This window comes from Salmo salar, chromosome 06 (genome assembly GCF_965601325.2).
Source record: "Salmo salar chromosome 06, fSalSal1, whole genome shotgun sequence".
NCBI classification, from domain to species: Eukaryota; Metazoa; Chordata; class Actinopteri; order Salmoniformes; family Salmonidae; genus Salmo; species Salmo salar.
Window position 1 is genome coordinate 22,816,964 of NC_138296.1, and position 27,162 is coordinate 22,844,125.

The window sequence follows — 27,162 nt, forward strand, 5'->3', positions numbered from 1 at the left end:
CTAGTATTATTAGCAGTTGAATTAAATGTATTACATCTTTATCTATGTCAGAATTTCAGAAATAAATCATTATTCAGTCATCATAATGATCGCTTGAATCTGTAAAAGTATTACACGACTCACATTCAAGTTGAGTGATTTGACAATGTAATTTACAAATGAAAGCAAATTTGAAATAGTGTATAATGCATAATCAATAATATCCAATTCAAATTCATATATTTCAATCCAACTGTGTTATTTCTTAGCTTATTCAGATATGGATTTTGTATGAGACAGAGAGAAACAGAATATGGATGTTTCTGGAAAAGGGCAGATGGCTGAACACTTGATTCCGTTAAGAAAGTAGTTGTCACATCCTTTATCAATATATTGCATTAGTGGGTGAACCTACAAATGATTGCATTGTCAGTTCAGTATGGCAGAAATTACAATAACATAAAACAACATGAGATTGAGAAATATCTTTATTCTTATTCTAAGAGAATTTTGTAGATTAAATAAACAGAGTTGGTACAGTTGAACATAGTTACCTTAAAATGTGTTCAGTGGTGATTTTAGCATCTAAATCTTGGTGGGGCAAAAAAAAAATCTAATGTTTTGTTGCATGCCAGAAAAGCCACTGCACAACACAACAAGACATTAATTGCACTATAACGGTGACAAACGTTGCTCACAAACTGTTAGGGCTTACATACAGCTGTCCCAACAGCAGAGCTTTCTTTTCAGCAGCATGGAGTGAATCCTTACCACTTCTACACCTGGCTATCAGCGGAGAATTGTCTGGCAGTGAAACAATTCATTCAGCCTCATTTACTGCCTTTAAAAAAATAATAGCTGATACGGCTGACTTGCTTAACCCTCCTGCTGTGTTCTGGTCGAATTGGACCGATTTACAAGTTCTCTCGGAAAAATATAGTTAATTTAATCTGATTGTCATAAGGTTCCATGACTTTGTCTACACAGGGCATAACTTTTGTACACCTGTGGTGTTCCCAGTCAAAAATGACCGGTCATTAGAAATGAATGGGTGAGCCTACAATTAGTGTATAAAATTGAGTTCAGGCACATGCCCATTCATCCTCTCCCAGACCCCCACATGCATGTGTGTTTGAGCACACACACACACCTCACTCCCCTTCTTGGCTTCCATGGCAACCCCCACAGGAACCTTTCCCCAATAGAATCTTTCCCCCACGGGAACCACACCTGTTAGAATTCTCACAAACAATCGCAACATTGTTTCAATAATATATAGAACTTTTCACGCAGCTCTGGTATATAAAGCTTTTTTGAGGCCTTACTCACAATTCATTCTGACAGCACAATGACCAAACAACATACTGTATGTGAGGCTCTTGATCATATCTTTGATCATGACACTGGTAAGGAGGAGAGTCCTTGTTAAACTTTGATACGAAGTAGTCTGTGATAAATAGCACAAAATGTTTCATCTGAGTATTTGTTATAGTCAAAATAATCCATACATTATGCTTTTCTTTTACTCATAAACGAGTTGTAATCAGTGGATAACTGATGTAATATTCACAAGAACTTAAGTTGATAAAAAGATCTAACAACATTAGGTGATAATATCGTATTATTATGGATTTATAATCAGCTATAATGGGGTGGTCATTTTGGACCGGGAACACAGAATTAAATAACATGAAACGAACACAACAGGAGAGTTAAAGAAATGTGGTTTCCCCTGACAATTGAGATGTAAAAACTATGTCATAAGGGGACAATTTCGATTAAGACATTATTGAGTGAGCTAGAATGGACGTAGTCAATAAAACTATTTGTTCAGCACTTTTGAAATGTACAGTGACGGAATTCAGAACATGGGCTGTTCTTACAGTATTCTCCCTGTACACCATGTCAGAACCATAGGACAAATAAAGGGGGCATATAAGCCGCCAATGAAAGCTATTACAATATTCGATGATTACATTTCTCTAAAACAGGCTACATGTGCACCACCAAGTCAGAACAGTAGGCTAAGTTATGAGGGGAAAGGGACCAAATTATTACGGTGAGGCACATGGGCTACTAACAGCTTACTACACAACATATACTTAGTATTACTTTCTTAGCTATGGTATACACATCTCCCTGGCACATTACATCATATATGCAGCAGCATACAATACATTTTTGGACTGACCTTGTTGTGCTGTGCTCACTTGAACAGGAAGGTGGTGTGGCGGTTCTTCTTGTGGGCAAATTGTGTCATCAAACGTTGTCATCAAAGTTTGGCATTCTTTGGATTTATGGTGCTTTCAAGACAACTAGGAACTTGGGGAGCTCTAGAAAGAGGCCCGAGTTCCCGACTTGGAATTCCGAGTTGGATGACCTTTCAAAACGTATTTTCCCAGTCAAAGTTATTTTTTTCCCCCCCCAGAGTTCCCAGTTGTCTTGAACTCACTGAAGTCTGAGAATTCACTGTTCCGAGTTTCCAGTTGTTTTGAACGTGGCAGAAGTCGTGCTGGATACAGCATGGCAATGTATTCAGTCTTTTCTGGTCCATGTTGTTGCATGTGAATGTTGACCCTTTTATGCTTGGAAAAAAGACCCTTATACCCAGACTTGGACCACACACCCACTCCACTGAATAGCAGGCTAGTGATTGCAGTTATCCACTGATTCCATCCAAACCACTTGCAACTTGTTGTGTAATGTTTATGTCCAATGGGCACCGATAGGTTTTATCTATAATTTCTCTTCATATGACCAGATTGAAAAGGATTTGTGTCACGTCTGCTCCCGCTCTTCCCCCACTGGTGCTTGAGGGTGCCAGGTTGCCCTGCATCACGCACTCCTTCCATTCATTGCACACATATGCCTTCCCTCGTCACGCGCATCAGTGATATTGGACTCACCTGTACTCACTCATCTGTTTATTTCCTCCCCTATATTTGTCAGTTCCCTTGCTCTGTTCCCCGCTGCTGCATTGATTGTCTTTTGTTTGTGTTACCTGTTTGCTGACACTGTTCCTGTCTCGTTCCATATCCATTATATATTACATGTTTTACTCCCCGTACCTGCATCGTCTCTCCAGTATCATTCCATGTGACAATTTGCCAGTAGATTGTCGACTTGATTCATGATGATGACTGCTTGTCTAGCTTGATAGCTAAGATTTTGAAAGTATGATGTTGATATGATCAGTCCAATCAAAGCTATGGTAGATATGAAGTGATTTGATGTAATTTTATCTGTGGCCAATGGCCTTGAGCCTTCTTAGATGGGCACTTCTAATATAACTCTATGGCAGCACCCAAGGGTCTTGAATTTTCTTAGCTCTCCCCGTAGATTGTGGTGACGTACTGTCCCCATGAGTGACAGAACACTGAGCCAATCACGGCGCAACTAGAGAACATTACCAACCCCTACACTCCCTATTTTCCACTGGCTGCCTCACCACCACAAAGCACTGAGCTAGGCTGAAACACCTGCATACTGGAGCTGCCTTAAGAAAGCAAAAAAAGAGACCATGTTTGTATGACGCTTTAACTCTATTTTTTATTTTACATTGTTTGCAAACTGATGTGACACGTATTAATGCCAAAATAACAGGCAACAACAAAACATTATATATATATAGTGTAGTAACAGTGCCTGATCAGATGCTCTTACATGTAGCAACAATGCCTGGTCTGATGCTCTTAAATGTAGCAAGAGTGTAGCAACAATGCCTGGTCGGATGTTCTTCAATGTAGCAAGAGTGCAACAGCAATGCCTTACATGACTGTCTACTAGCCCTCTTGAACATACTTCACATGAATGAAAACAGGCATATCAATCCTACCAACAAAAAAAATATATACATACATACATACATACATACATACATACATACATACATACATACATACATACATACATACATACATACATACATACATACATACATACATACATACATACATACATACATACATACATACATACACACATACATACACACACACACTACCGTTCAAAAGTTTGGGGTCACTTAGAAATGTCCTTGTTTTTCAAAGAAAAGCTCATTTTTTGTCCATTAAAATAACATCAAATTGATCAGAAATACAGTGTAGACATTGTTAATGTTGTAAATGACTATTGTAGCTGGAAACGGCTGATTGTTTTCAGGAATATTTACATAGGTGTAGAGAGGCCCATTATCAGCAATCATCACTCCTGTGTTCCAATGGCACGTTGTGTTAGCTAATCCAAGTTTATAATTTTAAAATGCTAATTGATCATTAGAAAACCCTTTTGCAATTATGTTAGCACAGCTGAAAACTGTTGTTCTGATTAAAGAAGCAATGAAACTGGTTTTCTTTAGACTAGTTGAGTATCTGGAGCATCAGCATTTATGGGTTCGATTACAGGCTCAAAATAGCCAGAAACAAAGTACTTTCTTCTGAAACTCGTACAATGCCGTGTACTACTCCCGTCACAGAACAGCGCAAACTGGCTCTAACCAGAAGAGAAAGAGTGGGAGGCCCCGGGGCACAACTGAGCAAGAGAACAAGTACATTAGATTGTCTAGCTTGAGAAACAGACGCCTCAGAAGTCCTCAACTGGCAGCTTCATTAAATAGTTCCCGCAAAACACCAGTCTCAATGTCAACAGTGAAGAGGCGACTCCGGGATGCTGGCCTTCTAGGCAGAGTTCCTCTGTCCAGTGTCTGTGTTCTTTTGCCCATCTTAATATTTTCTTTTTATTGGCCAGTCTGAGATATGGCTTTTTCTTTGCAACTCTGCCTGTACGGAACTCCTCATTGTGCACATCTGAAGAGTTGTCACACATTGCCCAATAACATTATAAACGTCCATTTGTAGGAAATATTATTCAAGATACGGAACACAAATTCACATTATTACCTAATAGGTGCTTGCAGGACGTTTTCATATTTTCTTTGGAAAGTTGACAATTTTTGTGGAAAGGAGCGGTTCCACACACAGCACCACCGACTAGCTTCTCAATAACATCCTGTCTGGACTCTGCTGTGTCTTTCTTCTGCTCTCAATTTCTGGAAGACGAAAAAAAAGAGCATGAAGCAATGATTCTAATAACTCTATTTCTATATCTGAGGATCAAGCAAATGCCTTCTGTTGTCACACTGTGGTTAAATGTAGCAAGAGTGTAGCAACAGTGCCTGGTCTGATGCTCTTAAATGTAGCAAGAGTGTAGCAACAATGCCTGGTCTAATGCTCTTCAATGTAGCAAGAGTGCAACAGCAATGCCTTCCATGACTGTCTACTAGCCCTCTTGAACACACTTCACATGAATGAAAACAGGCATATCAATCCTACCTTGGGCTGTAGTCAAGCAACTCTCACAATTGGTATCTGCAGAAAGAGAGCACAGATACATAAGAGCCATATACAGTCCAGTACTAGATGTTAGTAGGTAATCATTTTTAAAAACAAATTCAGCAAATGGACTTGTCAGAAGACACATTTTTAACAAAGTGCAACAAGTTCCTCATACTGTGTAGCAAATTGTCTATAATCCTGTCAAAAATGATCCTATCTTCTACAAGAGTGAGATAGTTGTACTCACACAACCTATGCAACGTTCTAGTCATGTGACCTCAGGTAGGTAACAAGAAACAATAGGATCAGCATCAACAACATTCCTCATATGACATGTGGCCTGCCCTACATATTTTATCTCATAGTAGGCTAGAAAGTTTCCTCCACAAGTCTTTCCATTGTCATATAACACAAATGGATTCACAAAACACAATTATTTACTCTGTAGAACTGGTTATCTAGCCTACCTCTTCAAGGGATGGTATCCTGATCGTTTTGTCATAGGATAGGATACAGTGCACTCTCTACTGCTGGTCTAACTGATATCACAGTATGCCTATATAGGCCAGTTTAAAAAGAGTACGATTTTATATTAAGGTACTGTTTATAAACAGTGTATATTAGTTTCTAGACAACAATCCATGTATAAAAAACGTATTGTTATTTACAACAAAAAACAGTGTTGACAGAGACAAAAAAGAGATGCTAAAACCGTCCAGCCAGCGGCGCTACAGCTCTGGCTGCACGCGCTTCCTACAGCTACTATATATGGGCATTTTTACCTAAAAAGGATTGTGATTTGAAACGCGGTTAATTATTGCTCTCCTCCATGCGATGTCAGTTTGAGCAGCGGAAAATATTACTGTGCCAGTCGGGGAAAGGGCAAACCAAACGTTAGCTACTTTTTAGGCAGGCTTGCCATGTACTGACTTGGTAGCAACATTTTACTTCCTTGAACTGAATTTGGTGGATAACTGAACAGCCAGACAGACCGTCGCTCATCTTCACAACAACCTGTGGATTTGTCAACCAGCGCTAAGTGTAAGTTACAGTAAACGTTAAATATTTTTGAAATAGTCCCACATTCAGACTAGTGGTGTCTTCTACCAGTAACTTGTGCAATGGGGCGTGCGAAATGTATGCATAAGTGTTGCATTATACGTGCAACTAGTGAGGTACTTAGAAAACAGAAACGTTAGAATACGAGAAGGTATAACCACAATATTTGGTATGACGTAGGCTAGCTAGCTACTAAGCTAGCACATCAAGGCTGCACGAACAGCCACCACCATGGTTGCATGCACTTGATTTCGTAATTATTGACCAGTGCACCAATTATCTAAACTGGAATGGTGTGTGTGCATCATTGACGTTTATGTTGACAGGGTAACTAACTACAATATGTTTCTCATCTCCAGCTGAACTAGATTTACTTTGAATTTAACATCTCGCGGTAACCCCGCCTACTGTCGTCGTCTTCGAGTTTTTATTGGCGGATCGCAACCAAATAACAGATGCATATACTGCTAGCTACTGTACTGGAGTGTGAGACCGGTCACGACCAGACTATACCACTATGTTCTCTTAATAACTAACCCATAATTTTGAACAAAAACCTAAAACTGCTCAGGAACCTCTTCAGTATTCCTTGTAACATTTTTGCTATAAAGTCCTGGAGATTCAGAAATCTATTTGCCCCCTTCACAATGTCTAACTTCTTAGATATCTTTGTTGTTGATTTTGTTTAAATTAGTTTGCTATAAACGCAACAAAGTCCACCTTCGTCACTGTTAGTGTGTCGGGATCCTTCTCCTGTAAGGCATTCACTGCAGACTGTGGGACATCCACTACCATCATCTCTATTCACTCCTTCAGCTATTTTCACTGCCTCCACATAGGAAATCTGCTGGATAGCCGTGATCCTGTGACCTCCTTCATCCTTACAGGGCACTCTGGGAACATGCTTAATCTGACTCTTCAACATATTTATTCCTTCAAACAATTGCCACGTGTCCATGTCCAAACTTTTTACAATTGTAACACTGCAGCGGCTTCTGTACATGCGGTCTCACCGCATATCTCACATACCCAAGTTTTACATAAAAAAAAGTTTTACATCAAAAGACAGGCTTTGCTCCTTCTATCATTCGATTCAAGCGACTTACGTCAACCACTCCTGACATGTTATCCCTAAACCCCACTGCCTCTATGTCCAACGAGACACCAGAGATGACACCTTTTGCTCCCCCTGTCAATCTTCCAAAGCCCTGTGATTGGTTCAAATGGCTTGGGTGACAGGGTACATCACCATGTAATACACTATCACAGACAGTAGGTGGTGCAGTAGTCCTATGAAGTTGGAGGAGAATGATGCTGGACCACTTTTTTTGGAATGGAGATGCATGCAATGTGCCACTGCCCTGTTGCATATATCCTGTTGTATTGGTCTCATGTGACTCTTTTCTAAATCTTGATCCAAAAGGTTCCATGGGGGCCAAATTAATTATTGATGAGGCTCAACTTCTCAGCTGATCCTGATTTGATATGTGGGTTGTAATCTGCTCTGTAAACAGGCCACCAGTGAAAATGGTGTTAGACTTCATTGAGTTACATGTTTTAGGATTATTAAATCCTTATTTGAAATATGATCTAAATTTTAAAAGCAGTACTGTAACTGATTTTGCTGTATGTATGAATTCACTTGCATTGGTTAAGATTTGAGTTTGGCCCAACATTAATGTTTTTGACCACAGAGAAAATACCACTCTCTGTCCTGTGGTCATCCATTTACATGAATAGTGATCCCTCAGCTGTAGGAGTTCTGTCCTGGAGAGGTGATGGGGAAACAGCTGTTGGTGGATCATGTATGTGTATCTGAATGAGTAGATCTTGTTGTGGAAATGATGATACATTGAATGTGCAGTAGCAGTAGTTTCCCAGATTGCATTATACTGTCCAGTTATAGATTATTTCTAGTTTTGTATAAGAGCCCTAGTCATATAGTTATTGAGCTCTTTAGTCCTGTGACAAAAACATAGTGCTTTTTATTTTGTGTATTCTGTACCTCCAGTATTTGATTGATTTGATACTAAATCATATTCAGTATTACGCTATAGTTTATCAATTATACTTGGATCACTACTCCCAGTTCAACTCTCATCCGATGGGAGAAGTCACAGTGGTGGGATGCAGCAATTTAATTTTACTCCAATAGATCCAGTGTGCGCCATAAACTGACAATAGCGGGTCTGGGAGTGGGAGGAACATATCTTCTACGATCCTTCTTGCTTTGTTACGTCTGGGAAGCCATTTTGGAATTCTGCTTGTTGTGCCTGATAATTACGTACACACACAACTTGCAAACTTTTGTGTATGTTCACGGATAAATATTATTTTGGTATCAAGGTTAGGATCATCGAACGCACCATACCTGGAATAGACGCCTCGACATGCGGTGTGAAGTTAACGCATCTTGCAAGACAGAAATGTGTGGATCTTTTTCAACTGGATTACGCTCATAAGAATAACAGATGGACTCTTATCTGACGGGCAAGTAGAAGTTACACACGACATTATTGGAATTATGTTTTATCTTCCGTTTTTTTAGTAGTCATAAAATGTAATTTATTATAAATTAACGCGCATTGTATTTCCCAGTTTGTAGCGCTTCTCTGGCCCCTTTCTCCAATATTCTGTTTTGACAGCGAACAGAACCTCGGGCCTGTTTCATTATTTCACATGTTAACTACGACCTTAGGCTCAAACGTTTGTTTTATATTATCCTCAGTATCCGCGCAATGAGAGCCTACGTTTGATATGTATGTTATAAACGCAACGTTAATGTCAGTGCATGGACGGGTGTCTGCGTTGTCTAAATATTGCCTTCTAAAATTAGCATTAGGCAATACGAGACTCACGGAGTTTATGGGTCACTCGGACATGCATTCATATTTGTAATTTAGGCATTTGCTGCTCCAATTGCACACATTGAAATGGATGTACACATTTTGACATATTCAAAACGCGACTTGTGCAGAATCAACAATTCGATATCGTTTTTTTTACCTAGCGCGTCACCTACTTACTGTTCTGTGAAAAGACAGTTTTACAAAAAACATGCATGTTGTGAAAGTGGCAATTTTAGAAAGCTTTCTATAGAGCTCCACAGTGGAGGTGTCATAATACCGATAAAACCTAGTGGTCAAACGGAAATGGTGCCATTCATTTTTCCATTGGGGATTTTATAAACACTTAAGGGCTGTAGCTGTGTTCGAATACCCATACTGTATACTACATACTTAATGAGTATATACTACATACTATTAGTAAATTTTAGTATACTGTAAACAAACTATTGTTTCAGTTGAGTGCTCCTGAAGTTGATGACATTGCGATGCAACCTCTTGCTAGCTTGTTAGCATAACAAATGACTAGCTAAACATTTTACAATTTCGGGTGTGTCTGGAGTGCCAGAGTGTGATATGGGTGTTCGTAAATCCAGAGCATTGTCAGTTCGTAAATTCAGAGCGTTTCACTCTCGGAGCATTCAGATGTCACACTGGACGCTCTGGCCGAGGAGTAGGGTTGATCTGAGCGTTCAACGGCAAGCTAACTGACTAACGTTGGCTAGTTACTTCCAGACTCAAAATGATGTAACATCTCACTGACCGTTTTACTCGCCCTAGCAGAGCTGGTTAGGCAGTTTTCATGTTATCCAGAGCATTGGTGACTAACTGGGCTGCTGGCAACAATTTAATTACACTTTTTTTTGCCAACGTTTACTGACACCGTCCATATTCAACAGGAGAGGGCTCTGAAATCGGAGTAGATAGGCAAAATTAACGATATCCATAGAAACGCACAACTATACCACTTAGCTAAGAATGATGTGAATAACCAAGTCAAACGTTGGGTAGTTAGTTATACTGCCTGGGAAGTTTGATGTATTAGTAGCCAACTAACTAGCTAACATACCGGTAAAGTACATACTGCTGTAATGCTATGTGGTTCGTAAGGATCGTGTAGCTAACAAATTGTCAGCCAACATAACGTGTAACTTATGTGAAAAGTTATTACATTGCTTAACATTTTCTTAACATCTGTCATAATTAGTTCAAGCAATGAATTTGTATCCGCTATCATCGGACTTCGGCTTCATATTTTCTTCAAATCTGAAAAATTATGAAGCCACAGCCATTTTCTGAAGAATTGCATTATGGGCCGTAAAAGCACGGAAACAGTGTCCACTGCGTGTATCCTTCGTATTTTGGCGAATTTAGTACGGGAACTTTTGGCATACTAACTATATCCATACTATGACCAATAAGCATACAATATACTCAATTCGCGTCACAAATAGTGAGGTTAGTATGAGTATTCGAACACTGCTTGTGTTTCATGTAGGCGTACCCTGGCATGACGTTTTGATAACCATGTAAATCTCTCCCGGACAAGGTGACTTTTTTAAATCTAAACTATTGGTACTATTTCCCTGTTTGACCGTACCGTTTTATGGGTATTAGGACTCATACTGTGGTTCTCTATAGCAAGGTTTCCCAAACTTGGTCCTGCCCCCCTCCGTGCACGTTTTGTTTTTTTGCCCAAGCACTACACAGCTGATTCTAATAATCAAAGCTTGGTGATGAGTTGGTTATTTAAGTTTGGGAAACCCTGTTCTATAGTGTGTGTGTGTATATGGGCGGGCAGGCTAGTGAGTGTGCCTGTGCTGTTTGTGTTCAGCCTGTCTCTCGAGTATAAGTTCATAGGTCATGCCCTTTGCAAGATTTTACAAGCTAAGCCTGGGAAGGGTTTTGACGAGAAAGGATACAGGTTTTGTCAGATTTGACATTTCGTAGCAGGTTAGGAGAATTTACGCAGCAGATTAGGATAGTTAATGTAGCAGGTTAGGATAATTAGGTTAAGGTTAGAAAGAGTTAGGGTTATCTAAAATGAAAATAATCAACTTATGTGAATTTGACAAAAGCTGAATCCTTTCTAGCGATGACCCCTGGGAAGATGGCTTGTAAAAGCAAAAATGGAGGATGACCAATTGCTCTTTTATGGTGATTGTGATACATTGGATAGCAGTTGAAACATGTTTCTAAAGTTGGTTCCCATCTCAGCTCTGCAATCTCAAAATAATTCAGTTTTGAACACACCGGAGGGCTTAAATAGTTATTTTCCTGAACTTGGAATGTCCAGTAACTTCTGCATCCAGAAGGATTGCCAAAAACAGGCCTCCAATCCAACCAACTAATCTAGGCAGAATTAAAGATGCCACATGGGTTTTCATGATTATTTATCCCTGTTTTGGGCCTTTGGATTTACAAATAGATTTGACCTGTGGTTAAGATTACCAGGCAGTAGTCCCTCTGATTTGGGGGAATGCCATCTGTTCCCTCTATAGTGCTCGCTCTTATTTAGTACAACCTCTATAATAGTATATTATAGGTGGCAGCACCCCTTCCTTAGCTACTGTAGTATCAGCACGGCTCAGGGTTTGTTGTAGGAAGATATGACGTGGGCAGTAACTTGCAGGGCCATCCTACTGTAAGTTATCAGTGGAAGCGGAGTCATTCAAACCAAACCCGCTGAATTATGTAACCATTGAATTCTGTGCATATTTGAGAGGCAACCGTTCCATTGCTGTTTGAGTTTACTTCAAGGCTAGCTGTTGTAGATCCATAGTTAAAATCAATACATTAGTGTTTCAGCTCCATTTATTGATTTCCCTCTGTTTTGAATAAACCAATCACCACAACCAAATACATCCCTGTTATGTTCCCTATATAGTACCTGTTAGGTTTAAACAGGTTTCATGTTAGCCCTCTCCTGACCCTTCACGGGGTCATGTTCAATTGAGGAGCTTATAGATTACTGTGTCCCACGCATGCCATCTTCCTGGTGTTGTGTCTGGGAGTGTGCAGGGCTCACAATGATGCAGACAGAAATGTAGGCTAATGTATACAACTGGCAAAATTCCAACAATTATGTGTACTCCTCTCCTACACAAACATTCTGTAATGTTATTTGCACCGCACCCTCCTGAACAGGCCCCAGGCATCTACCTGGCTAGGTGTGTCCCGTCCATTACAAGGGTTGGGCCTACAGCTCCGCCTCTGTATGTGCTACTCTCTGAAGGGAGAGAGCCTGTTTTCCAGTCGTGTGGTATTGGGCTGGGTGCTGTGCCTGAGAGGGAGTCAGTCTGGTATTTTGGCTGGGTTCCTTGCCTGAGAGGGACTCCCATTGTCCCCTGTCCTGTCTCCACTGGTCCCCGTCAGCCCACAGCTGCTGAACTACAGAAAGAGAAGAAGAGTTCCATTCATTACCCAACCCTGCTGCCTGCCTGCCGAAGCGCTTGTCGTCAACAGGCCGCAGACATAATGCAAGGGAAGGAGGTTGGCCAAGTCTATTCTACAGAACAGAGCAGGGCTGTAGTATTGTGTGCTAGGGGAAACTATTATGTGTAACTGTTCTCATTACTCGTCTGTCTGTCTGCCTGCCTACCTGGGCTCTGGGACTCTCCAGAGCATCTACTGCTGCCTAGGTTTTCTTGGAGTGAAGCCAACTAGATTGGGTCTAATGTGGGATTGTGCTGTGGAGGCACAGAGAGAGAGATTGTCTAATATTCACCAGAGAAGTGTAGTATGTGTGTGGAACAGTTTGTTTGTATGCTAACTAGTGAGTGTTTGTAGGACTATGCTATTGCTCCGAGGGAAAGTAAATCAACTTGTTACTGGATCTAAACATCACTAGTGTCGAGAGACAAGCTGAACAATTGTGTGTGTGTGTGTGTGTGTGTGTGTGTGTAATGCATGCCCTTGCTGGTGTGTTAGAATGATAATCCCTCATCTATTGTGCTATGGCCTAAAGAGTCCTCTCCCTTCCACCCTGACTCTTGCAGTCTGATCGGAGAATGACCATGGATTTCTCTCGCCTACACACATACACTCCTCCACAGTGTGCTCCAGAGAACACAGGATATACCTACTCCCTCAGGTGAGAATGCTGGCTGCGCTACTGACCGTTACACTACTGACTGGCGTCTACTGACCGTTACACTACTGACTGGCGTCTACTGACCGTTACACTACTGACTGGCATGTACTGACCGTTACACTACTGACTGGCATCTACTGACCGTTACACTACTGACTGGCATCTACTGACAATTTCAGGTTCATTTCATGTCCATTCTAGATAATTCAGAGTGTGTATGGAACAATTGCATGAGTATTTATTTGCTGTATTTACTTGAATTGAAATGGTATAGTACATATCCTGTTCCTCTGTAGAACAGGCTAGAGGTTTGATACTGTGTCTTATCCAAGGTTTAGGGAGCTATCTGTTCCTCTGTAGAACAGGCTAGAGGTTTGATACTGTGTCTTATCCAAGGTTTAGGGAGCTATCTGTTCCTCTGTTGCTCTTCCCGTATTCAGATGGCCTCTAGATGTGTGGCGAGGGTTATCATCAATCGTTCCTTTCTACACAAGTTAGCTATTCCTCCGTCACTCACATAAAAATAGTATTTGTTATTGAATCCCGTCGCCCTATTGTGGTTATGTCCACTGACTACAGTCAGAGCCTCTGTCAGATCAGTCAAGTCATTACCACAGCCGTGGAGAATGAAAGCTGCCTCAAATTATCCTGAGGTTGTTTCTCATTCACCTCCCGTATTTCAGTGTTTTACATCTTTTTCCAACAGTAAAGCGCCATTCGGAGTCCTGAATGAGTTTGTGTTGCATTCAGAAATCTTACTGAATTGATTCTTTGCTCTCACTTGAGTAAAAAGATCTTTGAAGTACATTTGAGAATACATTTTACAACAGTTGGAGTGAGGAGAGAATGTTGAAATTGTAAAGATATATTTTAATTTGGCTTCTATTTCTAGCTAAATATTTTCAGTCTTGATACTAATATTCATCCTTGACAGTTGATACATTGAAGATCTTGGTGCATTCTTGCTGATGAGTTCCAGAGTTGCTCACAAGAACAACCGCTGTGGTTGTGGTTGTGGTTTCGATGATTCAGCCCGATGATTCAGTCCGTGTGTGCGCTTGTGGTTCAGCATTTCTGTGTGTAAGGCTATGTGTTATGAGGGAACAACACAATGAAAATGGTAGCATAGCGCCTTTTGTAGTTATCTTAGTTTGGACTAACTATCCCTTGCTTAGCTTGATGTTTCCTTTGCTTCCTGTGTTTCCTCTCATGGTACAGTATCTCTCATGTTAGTCACACACTGTTCTCTCCCTCCCACTGAATTTTCAAGGAAGAAACTTTTCATGTTGTGCAGTTTATCCATTTTTTTCTGGATAAAAAAAGGGTCTTAGGTGGTGGTCGTGGCAATGGATGCGGCAAAGAGCGCAGTTAGACTTTGGCTCGGCTGAATTTTAGGGAGCATTTGAAAGTCCCCCAATCTAAGTGGTGTAGCAATTTTTTTTGTGCATTTTCAAGCCAATTTCCTGCAATTATTAAATTCTCCATGGAACTGAAATAGATTTAGCAAATTTTCTGCAATTGTTAGTTCTCAAAGATTCTATTATTAAACAAATATAATCGGAAAACGCATTTTATTTCCATAATTCCAACAGTTCACTCAAGTGTTTTGATCTGAATCACAATTAAATGTATTTGCCCATATCATGCTGCCCTAGTTTACAGTACATGCTGTTCTATCATCATTGTTCTGATCTCTCTTCAGCCCATCATCTCTGGGGCCTGGGCATGAAACTGCTTGCAGGTGTGATTGTCACTGAATATGCAGGTGATTTGTGTGTGTGTGTGTGTGTGTGTGTGTGTGTGTGTGTGTGTGTGTGTGTGTGTGTGTGTGTGTGTGTGTGTGTGTGTGTGTGTGTGTGTGTGTGTGTGTGTGTGTGTGTGTGTGTGTGTGTGTGTGTGTGTGTGTGTGTGTGTGAAGTTGGAATGTTGTTTTTTTTACATTGTCACTTTTGACACCTCGTGTAAATAAATGAGGGGGAAATGGCAGTGCTGGAATTTGGTTCTTTAAGAGGAGAAATTATTTTGTGCTTCTTGTTGAGAGAGAGCGAGAATAACAGTAGAACATGCTCCCGTACACGAGTGTGTTACAACACAACCACTCCCATTAGATTGACTACCATACTCTACCCTCGCTCTCCTTTGAAAAATGCTAAGGGCATTCCTATAGAAAAGCCCTTCAGTCAGCTGACATGTTTAGTCCTCTCCTCTCCCTGAGTTGGACTAGGCCCAGACCACAGGCTGTCCTCCAAGGCCTGGCTTGCCTGACAACTAGATGACATTTACATACATCCCTTGTAATTACCTTTAATATCTCACTGTTCTCACAGGCATGTAGAAGAGGTGGGAGTGCCAGGGTGTGTGGGTTTACCATGAGGAGCCTTGTGTCGAGGGGAACGGGGGTGTGTGTGTGTGTGTGCGTGTGCTGCAGTAGAGAAATGGCTTCCTTACCGCAGTAGAATTTGCTGCAGGTGAGCTCTCTTACACGAGACAGGATTTAGTCTACGATCCAGTCCTTAAGGGCTTCTGCTGGTAATGTTTATTTCTGGTAATGGTTTTTTCTGGTAATGGTTTTTACTAAGTCTCATAATTGCTCAATTTAACCTCTTGATAACCTGTGGAGCCACCTTGACTCCCCTCACTGTGAAGGTATAAGGCAATAAGATAATAACCAAGCAACACTTTCCCTGCATTGAAAGCTCTCCCACAGCCATGTCCTACCCAATAGAATCACAATTCATAGTTAGAATTCTAACAGCCCTACTACTACCACATCTTCTGACTGTGGGAAAGCCTGTTTTGGCGCCGGACCGGTCCCAGGTCGTGTGTGGAGTGAGGCGGAGACCGATTAAAGGAAAATGCTCTGGGTTCTCAGTCTCTCACTCGCGCACACACACACACACAATTGGAATGTAACAGGTAGGCCTAGCATGGAAGACTGGAACAAGACCATGTGTCTCCATGGTCCGGTGAGAGTTGATCAACCATATAAATGCCTGGTGGCACTGATCTGAGAATTAGGTAAAGAGTCGCTCTTTCTTGTACATGAAAGAGTAATGTAGGCTAATACTTCACTTATTGAATAAGTTGAACTAACAAAATGTTATTGATTTTGCCTTGTTGGACAGTTTTTTAAATGGCAGAACAAACTGACAGAGAAGGCTGTTGACTCATGTACTGTAGCTAGGCATCAGAAATATCAGCCTTGAGAGCTGTCACACTGTACTGTGTGTGTGTGTGTGTGTGTGTGGCTTGCGGAATGGGGAGACGGTAGCGCTGAGAGGGACAGGGTCAGGTGACAGCAACCGTTGGGCCATCTGTTGTCAGAACTCAAAAGACTGGAGACAAGTTGGAGAAGGGGAGGGAGGAATGAATGAAAGCCCAACCAATCACATCCAAAAATTCTGAGAGGCCTTTTAGAAGCCCCACAGTGAGGGGAACAAACCTAGCCTGAGTGGACAGGAGCAGGAGGCCAGAGTGCCATTCATTAGGCAACACTGTAGCAAAACATTTAGCTAAGGGCAAAGGAAAATCAGGCTTTTTATTGGACAAGTTAAAGTAGTCCCTCCCTGTTTCAGTTCATTGTCTTCCGTTTGGGGCCTAATCAATACGACTCAGCAGAGACCACCATGCTACAGCCCACCAACCAAGGGTTAATTACCAGTGTATTCCCATTGGTACAAACACCATAGTTATTAGTAAGGAGAATGGCCTCACTGATTGATGTAAAGCCTGTACGATGTCTACCCTTGTAAGGGGAGGTCACCCTGCTCTCTCCCAGGCTCTCAGCTATTTCCTGGCTTTAGACTATTGATCTACTGCTGTCAGTGGAGGATTCTGGAGTATTACCCCTGTGAGAAAATAAGTTGTACCAGCTATAGAGAGACATTCAATTGTTATTTTTAATTATATGGTACCACCCAAGCTACTCTGTCCCCCTGTACTACACTGGGAAATGTTGTAACGAGATATTAAAAGTTACGACTGATTAGTATTTTTTTAAATAAAAATATTTTTTTTATTATTGAACTCCATATATTAGAGAATCAATATACACCTCATGACCAAAAGTATGTGGACACCTGCTCGCCGAACATCTCATTCCAAAATCATGGGCATTAATATGGAGTTGGTCCCGCCCTTTTGCTGCTATAACAGCCTCCACTCTTCTGGGAAGGCCTTCCACTAGATGTTGGAACATTGCTGCGGGAACTTGTTTCCATTCAGCCACGAACATTAGTTAGGTCGGGCACTGATGTTGGGCGATTAGGCCTGGCTTGCAGTCTGCATTCCAATTCATCCCAAAGGTGTTCGATGGGGTTGAGGTTAGGGCTCTGTGCAGGTCAGTCAAGTTCTTCCACACCGATCTCGACAAACCATTTCTGTATGGACCTCGCGCTGTACATGGGGGGGGGGGGATTGTCATGATGAAACGGGAAAAGGGTTTTCCCCAAACTCTTGCCACAAAGTTGGAAGCGCAGAATCATCTAGAATATCATTCTATGCTGTAGCGTTAAGATTTCCCTTCACTGGAAGTAAGGGGCCTAGCCCGAACCATGAAAAATAGCCCCAGACTATTATTCCTCCTCCACCAAACGTTACAGTTGGCACTATGCATTGGGGAAGGTAGGGTTCTCCTGGCATCCGCCAAACCCAGATTCGTCCGTCGGACTGCAAGATGGTGAAGCATTCTCTGGCGTGATGAATCACGCGTTTCCACTGCTTCGGAGTCTAATGGCGGCAAGCTTTACACCACTCCAGCCGACACTTGGCATTGCACATGGTTATCTTAGGCTTGTGTGCGACTGCTCGGCCATGGAAACCCATTTCATGAAGCTCCCAACAAGCAGTTATTGTGCTGACGTTGCTTCCAGAGGCAGTTTGGAACTCTGTAGTGGTGGGTTGCAACCGAGGATAGCGCGGAAAAATCGTCTATGTGCTTTAGCACTCGGCGATCCCGTTCTGTCAGCGTGTGTGGCCTACCACTTCGCGGCTGAGCCCCTGTTGCTCCTAGATGTTTCCACTTCACAATAACAGCACCTACAGTTGACCAGGACACACCTAGCAGGGTAGAACTTTGACGAACTGAGTTGTTGAAAGGTGGCATCCTGACAGTGCCACTTTGAAAGTCACTGAGCTTTTCAGTAAGGCCATTCTACTGCTAATGTTTGTCTATGGAGATTGCATGGCGGCGTGCTCAATTTTATACACCTGTCAGCAACAGGTGTGGCTGAAATAGCCAATCCACTAATTTCAAGGGTTTGTGTGTGTGTGTGTGTGCGTGTGTGTGTGTGTGTGTGTATATATCAGCTCAACGGTAGTGTTTTAAAAACACACAAATGGAGGATACTTTGAGAGGTTATGTTAGTTATTTCTCAGAGAAGGAGAAATTCTGGCATCATGGATATGTTTTGATTTGAATAAAAGAGAAATCTCATTTTCTGCCCAGTGCCTGATTTTTCTCTTCTATGCCGTATTTCTAACATGTTAGTGTGAGGTGAATGTGTGTGTGCATGAGAGAGGTAGGGAGTGTGTTAGATGGAAAAAGAAAGTGGGAAAGAGAGAAGTCAGCTCTTAGGTTATACATTTTCACACACGAGTCAATCACAGCAGAGTACACACACCTACCTACCTGACACCCAGCAGTGTAGTAGAGTTCTGCCCCTTTCAAATAAACAGCACCTGATGGATGGGGTTCTAGACACACTGACCCTAGCCTGAGAGTGCAATAGCGTGTCTCTTCAGTGGGCCCCTTCATATTTTATGACCAGTCTGTGTTACTGGGTAAGTAGGTCCCCTGGTTGGCGTTAGTATTGTATCTCTCATAGTCACTCAAACTGATCTATGGTAATATTAGGACCAGTGGTTATAGTGATATGATCAGCCTGTGGCTGGGTGGAAGGTGATCTAGGGTAATATTAGGACCAGTGGTTATAGTGATATGATCAGCCTGTGGCTGGGTGGAAGGTGATCTAGGGTAATATTAGGACCAGTGGTTATAGTGATATGATCAGCCTGTGGCTGGGTGGAAGGTGATCTAGGGTAATATTAGGACCAGTGGTTATAGTGATATGATCAGCCTGTGGCTGGGTGGAAGGTGATCTAGGGTAATATTAGGACCAGTGGTTATAGTGATATGATCAGCCTGTGGCTGGGTGGAAGGTGATCTAGGGTAATATTAGGACCGGTGGTTATAGTGATATGATCGGGCTGGGTGGAAGGTGAGAAAGAAGGGATGAAGTGGAGGTAATAAAGACTGTTCAAGGAAGGTTAAAGGCATATGTGGAGGAGGAGTGCCAGTTGCTGCTGGTTGGCCATGCTGCACTCACAGTTGTTTAGGACATCTGGTGTGTGTGTGTGTGTGTGTGTGTGTGTGTGTGTGTGTGTGTGTGTGTGTGTGTGTGTGTGTGTGTGTGTGGCAGCATGGTTGCCTCCCTCAGACAGTGCTTCACTAGTCAAGGGCATGGCTGAATGGCAGCAGCTGGATGATTGTGTGTCTGTCAGAGGTGGTGTTGTTGACCCCATTCAGGCTGAACTTACAACATGTGAAGGGGAATTTCAACTACTGTTTATTTTTCTCTTCTCTACTTGCTAGTGCTCCTCTGACAGGATTTGTTCTGTAGAACCGGGAGGGGCGCAAACTCAGGCGGCCACAGATCACACACACCCTCTCAGGCCCCGGAGTGCTGTTTGGAGAAGTTTCCATAGCAACAAGGGCAATATGAGAGAGCGAGAGAGAGGAAGCGATGGCACACTGTTGGAGAGAGAAGAGAAGGAAGAGAAGTGCTTCTGTTCTGTTTGAGGGAAAAGAGGAGGATGGGCGGTGGCCGTAATCTCAGTGCCAATTGAAACCCACCCAGAGATAGACAGATGGAAATCTGAGATCCCCTCTACCCAGCCTGTCCCTGCCCTGCCTGTGGTAAATATAGGCCTGTGTTCTTTCTCAGGGGAATGGCAGCTCTCTACTCTATAATGGTTTAGGAAACCGTAGGGGGGGGACGTGTGTGTGTGTGTGTGTGTGTGTGTGTGTGTGTGTGTGTGTGTGTTTTTTCCACCCCACAGACCTGCACTGACCCTCCAGAGCCCAGCTTAAACAACTGTGTGGAAACATTTTCAGTAAAACCTAATTTTGTAAGCAGAATGTAGTGAGGCCCAGAAGGGTTTAAAGGAGGAGTTGTGAACCCTGCTGGGAGTGATATCTCCCTCAGTAATACACTCCAGAAGACAGCCTGCTGGTGGTTAGTCTCAACACCACATTTGTTTTGAAATGGTTCTGCTAATGAAGTTTTCGGTGTGTTTAGTATTTGGCCTAACATCCCAGGCTTTTAAGGGTGAGTTGATAGTGCATCAGTTTTTCAACAACAAAAAAGTGTGTGTGTAGCATCGTTCAACCTGTGGTTTCACCGTTTAGATTTCTAGAACATGTGGTTTGTAATCTGTCTTAGCTCCCTGACTGTGGTGTGTGTGTGACTGTATCACTGCTCCTTGGCTGTGATGTCAACTGTCTTTGATCTGTCAGGGGAGGTTAGATTAATATGATGAGGGTAATGAGGATCTGTCAGGGGAGGTTAGATTAATATGATGAGGGTAATGAGGATCTGGCAGGGGAGGTTAGATTAATATGATGAGGGTAATGAGGATCTGTCAGGGGAGGTTAGATTAATATGATGAGGGTAATGAGGATCTGTCAGGGGAGGTTAGATTAATATGATGAGGGTAATGAGGATCTGTCAGGGGAGGTTAGATTAATATGATGAGGGTAATGAGGATCTGGCAGGGGAGGTTAGATTAATATGATGAGGGTAATGAGGATCTGGCAGGGGAGGTTAGATTAATATGATGAGGGGAATGAGGATCTGTCAGGGGAGGTTAGATTAATATGATGAGGGTAATGAGGATCTGGCAGGGGAGGTTAGATTAATATGATGAGGGTAATGAGGATCTGTCAGGGGAGGTTAGATTAATATGATGAGGGTAATGAGGATCTGTCAGGGGAGGTTAGATTAATATGATGAGGGTAATGAGGATCTGGCAGGGGAGGTTAGATTAATATGATGAGGGTAATGAGGATCTGTCAGGGGAGGTTAGATTAATATGATGAGGGTAATGAGGATCTGTCAGGGGAGGTTAGATTGATATGATGAGGGTAATGAGGATCTGTCAGGGGAGGTTAGATTAATATGATGAGGGTAATGAGGATCTGGCAGAGGAGGTTAGATTAATATGATGAGGGTAATGAGGATCTGGCAGGGGAGGTTAGATTAATATGATGAGGGTAATGAGGATCTGTCAGGGGAGGTTAGATTAATATGATGAGGGTAATGAGGATCTGTCAGGGGAGGTTAGATTAATATGATGAGCGTAATGAGGATCTGTCAGGGGAGGTTAGATCAATATGAGGGTAATGAGGATCTGGCAGTTGCTCCCAGGAAATGATGTGATTATATTCAGCAAACATTTATTACATTTGACCACAGGGATTTCAGTGAACTTTCCCTGCAGGTCAATGATTATTATAAAGTCCTCATCTATAATATAATACATGAAAGGAAAGCTAGTAGGTTACCCCTGAGACACCTCAGTGGTTGTACAATGTAGACTAAATCTCTGGGTGATCTGATCTCTCTCTGGTTTGTTAGTACACCATCGGAGAACTGGCAGTACCCACTGAGTGTGGGAGGACTGGGCATCAAAGCTCCTGTTGTTGTGTAAGAGAACAGTGGAGGAGGAGGAGGAGGAGGAGAAGAAGTGTTTTCTCTCTCTGCTTTTGGTCAGTGTCCAGTCTACTTTGATATCTGGTGTGGGGGCAGTTTAGTCGAGGGAAACTCATACGGATCAATACAGAGCCCTATAGCGAATTGACGTAGGGGTTTGCAAGCAAGACGACGTGATGTACTGACGTCTTAATAAGCTCAATCAATAGCTGTGTGTGTGTGTGTGAGAGAGAGAGATTTGTTAAACACAAGTGTTTAGAGGTGTTATTTGTGTGTGCGTGCTTATTTCCACAAGTTGTGTGAGATTTGTCTGTGTGTGGATTTAAAAAGTATCTGTCTGTGTATCAATCCAGGTGTTTCACCACTGCAGGGTTTGTAAAAAGAACCCTCTGCCAAGCCGGAGCCCAGGATGTGCTGCGCCAAGCAGAGCTCTGTGATAATATCCCTGGCCAGTGGCTATAGACGGGCTGTTCATTCTGTTTCCTCCCAGGCGACCACAGGCAGATCCAGATCTGGCTCTGGAAGTCAACTGTACTGCTCGTTAATGGATTGATAATGTCATTGATTGGCTGTACATTAATCTATTGTACCAGGTCTGAGTCTGTCCCTGGCCTAATTAGACAGGAAAGATTAAAGCAGAAATGCTGGAGACTGCAGACCGTTAGGGTCGACACATATACACACTCAATGAGGCCTGGTATAGGAAACTGCTCTGCTGTGTGTGATTTTTCTGGAGGGTAGTATAATGGAGGGTCTGGTGTGGAGGTCGACCGATTTAATTAGGGCCGATTTCACGTTTTCATAACAATCGGTAATCGGCATTTTTGGACACCGATTGTGGCCGATTAAATTTTGTATTTTATTATTATAATAATTTTTTTACATTTTATTTAACTAAGCAAGTCAGTTAACCTCTGGTATCATTGAGACACTAGCGTCCCACCTCGACAACAGCCAGTGAAATTGCAGGGCGCCAAATTCAAACAACAGAAATCCCATAATTACAATTCCTCAAACATACAAGTATTATACACCATTTTAAAGATAAACTTCTTGTTAATCCAACCAGTGTCTGATTTCAAAAAGGCTTTATGGCGGAAGCACACCATGCGATTATGTTAGGACAGCGCCTAGCCACAAGAAACCATACTGACATTTCACAGCCAAGGAGAGGACTCACAAAAGTCAGAAATAGCGATGAAATGAATTACTAACCTTTGATCTTCATCAGGTGGCACTCCCAGGACTCCATGTTACAATAATGTCCCTCTTTATGTCCAAAAACCTCAGTTTAAATTGGCGCGTTATGTTCAGTAATGCATTGTCTCAAATAACATCCGGTGAAATTGCAGAGAGGCAAATCAAATTACAGAAATACTCATCATAAACATTGATGAAAGATGCATAGGATTAAAGCTTTTGTGGAGCGATGGTTAACGATGCTTCGAGGGTGGCTGTTGTTGATGTGTTCCCGGTTCAAGCCCAGGTAGGGGCGAGGAGAGGGACGGAAGCTAAACTGTTACACTGGCAAAACTAAAGTGCCTATAAGAACATCCAACAGTCAAAGGTATATGAAATACAAATGGTATAGAGAGAAATAGTCCTATAATTCCTATAATAACTACAACCTAAAACTTCTTACCTGGGAATATTGAAGACTCATGTTAAAAGGAACCACCAGCTTTCATATGTTCTCATGTTCTGAGCAAGGCACTTAAACGTTAGCTTTCTTACATGGCACATATTGCACTTTTACTTTCTTCTCCAACACTTTGTTTTTGCATTATTTAAACCAAATTGAACATGTTTCATTATTTATTTGAGGCTAAATAGATTTTATTGATGTATTATATTAAGTTAAAATAAGTATTGTTGTAATTGTCATTATTACAAATAAAAAAATAAAATCGACCGATTTAATCGGTATCGTTTTTTTTTGGGGTCCTCCAATAATCGGTATCGGCGTTGAAAAATCATAACCGGTCGACCTCTAGTCTGGTGTGTTGTTCTGGAGGGTAGTATAGTGCAGGGTCTGGTGTGTTGTTCTGGAGGGTAGTATAGTGCAGGGTCTGGTGTGTTGTTCTGGAGGGTAGTATAGTGGAGGGTCTGGTGTGTTGTTCTGGAGGGTAGTATAGTGCAGGGTCTGGTGTGATTGTTCTGGAGGGTAGTATAGTGCAGGGTCTGGTGTGATTGTTCTGGAGGGTAGTATAGTGCAGGGTCTGGTGTGATTGTTCTGGAGGGTAGTATAGTGCAGGGTCTGGTGTGATTGTTCTGGAGGGTAGTATAGTGCAGGGTCTGGTGTGATTGTTCTGGAGGGTAGTATAGTGCAGGGTCTGGTGTGATTGTTCTGGAGGGTAGTATAGTGCAGGGTCTGGTGTGATTGTTCTGGAGGGTAGTATAGTGCAGGGTCTGGTGTGATTGTTCTGGAGGGTAGTATAGTGCAGGGTCTGGTGTGATTGTTCTGGAGGGTAGTATAGTGCAGGGTCTGGTGTGATTGTTCTGGAGGGTAGTATAGTGCAGGGTCTGGTGTGATTGTTCGGGAGGGTAGTATAGTGGAGGGTCTGGTGTGATTGTTCTGGAGGGTAGTATAGTGCAGGGTCTGGTGTGATTGTTCGGGAGGGTAGTATAGTGCAGGGTCTGGTGTGATTGTTCGGGAGGGTAGTATAGTGCAGGGTCTGGTGTGATTGTTCTGGAGGGTAGTATAGTGCAGGGTCTGGTGTGATTGTTCTGGAGGGTAGTATAGTGCAGTGTCTGGTGAAAGCTGCCTTATTAACTCTGCACTAGGCTAACTCCTGCTGCAGCAGCCTCCACATACACATGTAGGACAGCGTGAGAGAGCTTAATATTGTTCACTACATGTTGATTGAATCAGCCCTTTGCAGGAAATGTAAAATTTGTTGTGTATTTGAGGTTTATAATGCCTTCTGAAGTTTGTAATTTCCACTTAGAAATTTCAGACTAGATTTTCCCTTACGAAACATTTTATCACCCCTACAAAAATATAAATGTAATTATAATCCACATAATTATAATCTTCTTATTTTCCTGTCGTAGCAAACTGTCTCTAATTAAGATCCTACATCTGTAGGTAGTGCTGTGTTATTCTCTTCTGAGCTCTGTGCCGTGCAATCATGGGTTCTTCTGGGTGCCTTCTGACGTTTACAGTCAGTGCAGATATAAGCATGGTTCCAGTTAGTAAATTCATTCTGAATGCATTGATGATTGATCCCACCACAACACACTCAGCCCACTGTGAAGTACAGTACCTTTCCCTGCCCTGAGACTAAATGTTGTCTTTGCACAGCACACCTGTGATATGCTGAACAGTTAAAAACAGTCAGTTTGTACCCTGCAGTCCCCCCTGACTTCTCAGTGCTCTCTCTCACCCTAGCAGTGCCCTCCAGGGAGCATGTGTTCCCTACAGGGGGGCAGAGTGACCTTGGCACTGCAGACAGTCACAGTGTGACCCTGTGTGGGTAAAGCTGCCCTCTACAGTCCTAACACAGACCGTAGCCTGGCTAGTGTGTGTGTGTGTGTAAGACAGGAGAGACAGCCCCTAGAATTTGTATTAGGATGTTGGGGGGTAGACAGGAGACACCGCCCCTAGCCAGGGTATTAGATGTTGGGGTGTAGACAGGAGACACCGCCCCTAGCCAGGGTATTAGGATGTTGGGGGTAGACAGGAGACACCGCCCCTAGCCAGGGTATTAGATGTTGGGGGGTAGACAGGAGACACCGCCCCTAACCAGGGTATTAGATGTTGGGGGTAGACAGGAGATACCGCCCCTAGCCAGGGTATTAGATGTTGGGGTGTAGACAGGAGACACCGCCCCTAGCCAGGGTATTAGATGTTGGGGTGTAGACAGGAGACACCGCCCCTAGCCAGGGTATTAGGATGTTGGGGGTAGACAGGAGACACCGCCCCTAGCCAGGGTATTAGGATGTTGGGGGTAGACAGGAGACACCGCCCCTAGCCAGGGTATTAGATGTTGGGGTGTAGACAGGAGACACCGCCCCTAGCCAGGGTATTAGGATGTTGGGGGTAGACAGGAGACACCGCCCCTAGCCAGGGTATTAGATGTTGGGGTGTAGACAGGAGACACCGCCCCTAGCCAGGGTATTAGGATGTTGGGGGTAGACAGGAGACACCGCCCCTAGCCAGGGTATTAGATGTTGGGGTGTAGACAGGAGACACCGCCCCTAGCCAGGGTATTAGGATGTTGGGGTGTAGACAGGAGACACCGCCCCTAGCCAGGGTATTAGATGTTGGGGGTAGACAGGAGACACCGCCCCTAACCAGGGGATTAGATGTTGGGGGGTAGACAGGAGACACCGCCCCTAACCAGGGTATTAGATGTTGGGGGTAGACAGGAGACACCGCCCCTAACCAGGGGATTAGATGTTGGGGGGTAGACAGGAGACACTGCCCCTAGCCAGGGTATTAGGATGTTGGGGGGTAGACAGGAGACACTGCCCCTAGCCAGGGTATTAGATGTTGGGGGGTAGACAGGAGACACCACCCCTAGCCAGGGTATTAGGATGTTGGGGGTAGACAGGAGACACCGCCCCTAGCCAGGGTATTAGGATGTTGGGGGGTAGACAGGAGACAGCGCCCCTAACCAGGGTATTAGGATGTTGGGGGGTAGACAGGAGACACTGCCCCTAGCCAGGGTATTAGGATGTTGGGGGGTAGACAGGAGACACTGCCCCTAGCCAGGGTATTAGGATGTTGGGGGGTAGACAGGAGACAGCGCCCCTAGCCAGGGTATTAGATGTTGGGGGGTAGACAGGAGACAGTCCACATTACATGGAGGGGGGAACAGGGGCACACAGGGTATTCTTAAAGATCCAATGCAGCTGTTTTCATTTCAATAATAAATTATTTCTGGGGAACAAATAAGTATCTTACTGTGATTGTTTTCAAATAAAATGGTCAGAAATTAACAAAAATTGCTTCTTAGCAACTAGCTGTTATTGGCAGAGAGGTTTGGAACTCTCTTTTCTTATTGGTCTATTAACTCATTTACCGCCAGGTGATGTCATCAGGCATGCCAAAACTCCATCCCACCAAAACACTCCCCGGAAGAGCACACACACTCCCCGGAAGAGCACACACACTCCCCGGAAGAGCACACACACTC

General features: G+C 42.9%; 1 protein-coding gene across 9 annotated transcripts in view; it reads left to right on the forward strand.

The window, feature by feature from the left end:
• Positions 1-6,129: 6,129 nt before the first annotated feature.
• The window catches only part of LOC106606547 (SUN domain-containing protein 1), a 43,575-nt gene continuing 22,542 nt past the window's right edge, over positions 6,130-27,162 (forward strand). For 3 of the 9 annotated variants that reach the window (XM_014202829.3, XM_014202830.3, XM_045719906.2), the window contains exons 1-2: positions 12,468-12,709; positions 13,216-13,310. In XM_014202829.3, the coding sequence (XP_014058304.3) occupies positions 12,695-12,709; positions 13,216-13,310 (110 nt within the window). In that variant the 5' untranslated portion in view covers positions 12,468-12,694. Of the gene's footprint in view, positions 6,354-8,557; positions 8,862-12,467; positions 12,710-13,215; positions 13,311-19,802; positions 20,227-20,505; positions 20,639-27,162 lie in introns of those variants that run through there. The other 6 variants (XM_014202831.3, XM_014202828.3, XM_014202834.3 and 3 more) reach the window with 6 other exon arrangements.